This window comes from Arachis stenosperma, chromosome 7 (genome assembly GCF_014773155.1).
Source record: "Arachis stenosperma cultivar V10309 chromosome 7, arast.V10309.gnm1.PFL2, whole genome shotgun sequence".
Taxonomy (NCBI): Eukaryota; Viridiplantae; Streptophyta; class Magnoliopsida; order Fabales; family Fabaceae; genus Arachis; species Arachis stenosperma.
Window position 1 is genome coordinate 32,244,855 of NC_080383.1, and position 5,863 is coordinate 32,250,717.

Consider the following 5,863-nt stretch of genomic DNA (forward strand, 5'->3'; position numbering starts at 1 on the left):
GAATTACGTCTAAACATAAGGGCTAATTTAGTACTTTACCCTAATTACTATTTACAATCATGCTTTTTGGGTCCTTTTTGTATTCAAGTGTTAGATATGGAGCCAATATTAACTTATAATATCTTTAATATATTCTAATATGCTCTATTCAATAAATGAAATATGAAGTGTAAAAGATTATCCTCCCATATTTTAAAATTCTTTAGAGTCCGACGAGCATTGTATGTGTAAGAAAAATTATATTTGAACTACATTCTTGTATATATAATTACATTACATGAAATCAAATTAAATCATTCAAGAAGCAGAAATATGAGAAGTACATACAAATCATAGCACAAAAAAATGAATAAATGAAGGGAAAGAAAACAGAGGAAGTAATTAAAAGCATGTTAATTAGTCTTATATATGTTGCTAACTTGCTATTAGCAACTTATGTTTTATCCCTTTGACTCAATAATGCAAGAGAATTATCCTTGATGATTCCCTTTGTACATTTCCCCTTATCCCTCCGCAGGCAAAAGCTTTTTATATCCAGTAAAAATTTATTTATAGTTGTCTTTATATAAAATTAATAGTTAAAAATTGTTATACAACAACTTAATCAAATTTATATGTAGACAACTGTATATAAATTTTCACCGTTATATATAACCACTGCAACTCTTCTTAGCACTTGGGTAGGTTACTTGGAGGAGGAAGTAAAGATTCATTTGGTCCTTTACCATTGTCAACCACAAAGGCCATCTTCAATCCCCATGTTGTATGAACTTCCAAATGACAGTGCATAAACCAAACACCTAACAAAAATAAATAATATAAATAACATCAAATATCTTATATATTAAGAAATTGGTCCAGTAACAGATGCTAGCATAAGAAAATTGGTAATTTTTTAACCAATGATTCAGATTAAATCAAGAGTTTTATGAATTTTTAAATTAGTGAAATTGATAGAAAATTCAGAGTCACAAATAAAATAAAGATGACAATACTTTTAGATGGTGGTTGCATTGGATAAATACTATTTCAAAAAAAAAATACTGTTTCAATTTTTCTCAGTCAACATCAAGTAATTTTTTTAAACAATTTAAATTATAAATCTTAAAGTTTTAATCTCAAATCCAAAATCTTAAATTCTATATCCTAAATTCTGAATTTTTCAAAAACAAAAAATAAAAAAATAATTTTATCATAAAAAACCAATTAATATTGCCTACTCAAAAATTAGTTTTTCTAATGGAAATATTTGACCCGAGAGACAAACCAAGTATCCATTAATTTTTCTAAAAAATAAAAATGAAAAATTGATAGATTTTACCTGGATTATCAGCCCTGAACCTTATAGCGGCCCAGCCACCAGATGGAACACTAACAGTGTTTCTCTCCACAGGATCAACAAGGTTAAACTTTTTAGCATCCCTTTTGGCATTGAAATTCCCCTTTCCACTACCTACAACAAAGAAATTGAATCCATGGAGATGAATAGGATGGTTCTCCGGCGTTATCATTCCGGTATCTTGCAACACTATCTGAACCGTTTCGTTGTAAGCAAGTCTGTACACCCTCGTCCCTCTATCAGTCCTCAAATTCGCCGGCTGTTTCTTGCCCGTGAAGTCATACACCACCGGAGGCTTCGCCGGGAAATCGTCACTGAAGACGCCGCCTATACTAAAGAAATGTGCGTTTAGAAGAGAAATTCTTGGCATAAGAAAGGTTACATTGTTGATGGCAGCAACTACTCTGCTTCCGTTGACGCAAGTGGCGCACGGGTTCACCCCGAGGCTAACGGTGAAGAACAATGAGTGATCAAGCTCCAATGGCACTCTTGCAGGGTATTTCTTGGAGTTCAAGCTTCTTAGCGAGTCGACGAAATTCGTGGCGACTGGTGTGGCATTTTTGGCGGGAAGAGAAGCCAGGGTGGTTATGGTGGAACCTAATGAGCTGCTGTAGTGTAACATCGCAGTGGCGGTTATGTTGTCCACTGCGATTGGAGAGTCCATGAACGGTGATGCTGCTACCATGTACTTGCCGGCCGCTCGATTCGCCTTTAACAGAACGTTTGTGGTTTGGCCAGGTGCTATGACTATGGTGTCTGTCTTCAATGGTTTTGTGTACACGGCGTCCACCTCCACCACCGTGAGTTTGTGCCCTGCAACCTTGAAGAACAGCTCTTCATTCAGTGCAGCATTGATGATTCTTAGTAAGTATGTTCTTCCAGCTTCAACTTGGATCTTGAATCCTCCTATTCACACAACGCATTAATTACTTTTTTTATACAATCAATCATTACATCAAACTTAAATTTACTAATGGCTTGTTTATTGTAATTTATGAATTTTAGTGTATATCTAACATCAATCATGCTACCTATACACAAAAATCATCTACCAAATCAGTCACCATATGAAATATAATGCTAGGTGATCATTATAATTTATTGTGTTTTTGTTATTACTTAATAATCAACTGAATTCCTTTAGTCTAGTGTTCCAATAATATACTTTATCTCATACTTTTAAATTTAATGGTTAACTGATAGTTAAACACAATAAATTCTGATAACTTTTTAACATTTCTCTTAAAGAAAAGTTAAATAACATATATTTATACACAAATGTATAATCATTGATTTGAAGGCTAATTTTTTGTATGCGGTTTTTTTTTTTTTTTCTAACATATGTCAATGTGTTTCACCTTGTGAAGCACAATGCTGAATAGGTCCTGAATGGCCATTTATTGTGTGGGCATCTGAAACATTTGGAGCCAATCCAGATTTCAAAGCTTGGTTAATTACAGCTTCAGTATCTGATTTCCACCATTCACCTGAATCAAATTGAAACATTTTTTAGATTTATATTTGACTATATAACATGGTTTCAAATTAAAGTAGTTTACATGAAGAGGTTAGAAACTAACTCAATACTATAACTTGTTCCATATGAGGTCTTGGAAAAGGGTAAGGAACTCCAAGCTTGGGCAGAATAACAATGGCACCATGGACAGTGGCCCTAAGCCATAAGATATGTGCATGCCACCAAAGGGTACCTCTCTGCCCTGTGAGGGTAAAATTGTAAACATAAACATGGCCTGGTTGAATCGGACACTGGGTTATGTAAGCCGGCCCATCGGCCCAACCAGTCCTCAACTGCCTCACCCCATGCCTATTTAATTTCAATAAATTATTTTTCAAAACAAATTAATTAATAACAATAAAAAAAAAATTGAGAGTAGATTAAATAGTTATGTTAGACCTACCAATGGATGCTAACATTGTATTTGACATGGTTAACAACTTTAACCAAAACAGTGTCCTCTTCCCTAGCATAGATTGTGGGGCCTGGGAATTTCCCATTTATGGTTACTATGGGCTTTGTGGAACACAATCTTGTTGCATTCTTCATCACCACCTGAATAAAATAAAATTAGTGTGATTGCAATTGCTAACTTTGACGAATAAAATGTGTAACTGCAACTACCAAACTCGAAGAGTAGTTTGATGAGTGCCTTGCATTGCTCAAACAATAGTGCTACTTATTAGCAACTTGCTGTTCGATAAAGATATGAATTATCATGTCATATTTTTTAGCGGTTCAAATAGGGGGATCTAACATTTTTTTAATTTATAATAAAGTGATTAACCAGCAAAAAATTCCAATTGGAACGAATTGGAAGAAAGAAAATGTTTTGCATTTCAAGGGGATCTTGGTAGATTTAAAAATTCTGATTGAAGCAACTAATAAAATGTATCGCCAATGAAATTTTAACTAAAAAATATACAGAGAAGAATGAATAATATTACAGAGGATTCACTCCAACTATAAAAGCTCTGTTTTTACCCAAGTTTATGCTTAGAAATATGCAACCCTTGTTTCTGCTTAAATATGTAGAACATTATTAAGCTAGACTAAACACATAGACCCTTGTTTGTTAATTAAAAAAAACGTCCTCGATGCCTATCTAATATCTATGCACCGTAGTTTTGAGAATCGAACTAAATTTATTAGTTCAATCGAATTAATTGAAAATCAATAATTTACATAAAAAATTAGTTGATAACGAACCGATTAAAGAACCAAAAACATCGGTCAAAGAATTGATTAGCGGATCGACCGATACATTTTTTGTAATTAACTGATCTAAAATAATTAAAAAACTTTTTCTAAAAAAATATTTTATATATATATATTATTTTATTATATCTCGTTTAATTCCAATTAAATTTTAATTGAATTTTTATATTTTTAATTCTACCCGTTTAATCAAGCGTTCAATTTTTAAAACATAATGAATGCTATGATGACATTGTGTCTAATTTATTAAAAAAGACAAATAAATAATATTTAATAAATTTTAAATATTTTATTTTTATTTTATACATTTTATTTTTTACTTATAAAAATAAGTTAAATAATTTAGACAGCGTAATAAAGCCACCACCATAGAATTCACCTTAAAACATTTGCTATTCATGACTTTTTACGAGTATTAATGTGAAACATTATTAAAATGCATTTCAAAGGACAACTTATGTGATAATTATGATCTACAGACATATATAACACTTACGTTCTTTGATGCAGCAATAAATACTTTTAGATAAGACATTATTTGCATGGAAAAGTGGTTATAGTTGATAGTATTTATTTGATGGGTAATGCTAAGTAGACAAAAGAAAAAAATAACTATAATTTATTTTATTTAGCATTATTAATTGTTGCAACAATTAATAAATACTAAATAAGACAAGTTAGGACTGTTTTTTGCTGATTTTCTTTAGTTACCAAACATTTCCATTATTTGATAAATAGATTTAGATTATTTTCATCATATGCATGCAATTTTCATTTTCAAGACAGAGCAAGTAATAAAATATTATATTTAAGAGAGCAAAAATGCATGCTATTCTAATTTGAAACATCGTGTATGGTTTCTTCTGTATCTCATATTTTTTCAAGTGTCATGAACTTAACAAACTTGATTCTATATTAATGCTTAATTAACATGACATGATAATTCAGCTGAGAATTAATGTAATGCAATGGACCTACATTGAACTTGTAGTGGCGAACCATGGCTTCAGCCGATAGAGGAAGAAGCATGCAAGCCGCCACGATCAGCGCTATGGTTCGAACCCAGATCACCTCCATGATGATGAAGACCCCTTTCGAAATTAATTTAACAAAAAAAAAGTTATTTAAGATGGCTAGCTAGGTTCTCCTTTGATGACTAGTTAGTAGTTATGCTCTTAGAATGCACAATGCAAAAATGGAGAATGAGGGACAACCTTATAAAGAGAAAAAATCTCAGTTACAATGTCATTTTAAATAGTTGGTTGAATACTAATTTAATACATTCTTATAAGTACAAATAATTAATATATATATATATATATATATATATATATATATATATATATATATATATATATATATATGTGACAAATTGTACACCCAAGATATAGATAACAAAAAGAAGATGGCCAGAAAGTTGTATTGTTTTATTTCTTGTGTATTACACAAAGTAGTTACCCATCAACTAAGTCACTTTTTTGAAGCTAAGATACAGTTGGATTTTGAAATTCTATGTTATGCTTATACTTTTCTATATATTAATTTCCATTTATAATGGACTAGGTGGTCACATCAGATGTTATATATGCTGCTGGGTTTGGTCTAACCATATTGTGTAAAGTACAACAATTCCTAGCTAACGGACTCATATTGGCTTAATGGATATACAGTTTTCTACCTGATTTTTAAGTCAAGGAGATGACATAATATGTTCCTCCCAACGGATTAACAAAGATTTTCTACAAAGTCTTATTGGAATATACTTGTAAGGAAATTGGAACTCATTTATC

General features: G+C 31.3%; 1 protein-coding gene across 1 annotated transcript; it reads right to left on the reverse strand.

The window, feature by feature from the left end:
* Positions 1-278: 278 nt before the first annotated feature.
* LOC130940501 (laccase-4-like) lies at positions 279-5,262 on the reverse strand. The gene is made up of 6 exons (XM_057868640.1): positions 5,052-5,262; positions 3,259-3,410; positions 2,920-3,164; positions 2,698-2,826; positions 1,322-2,245; positions 279-800 (listed from the first exon to the last, which is right to left on the reverse strand). Exons 1-6 carry the CDS (start codon positions 5,148-5,150, stop codon positions 670-672), a joined length of 1,680 nt encoding a protein of 559 aa, XP_057724623.1. The 5' UTR covers positions 5,151-5,262; the 3' UTR covers positions 279-669.
* Between the last annotated feature and the right edge of the window lie 601 nt (positions 5,263-5,863).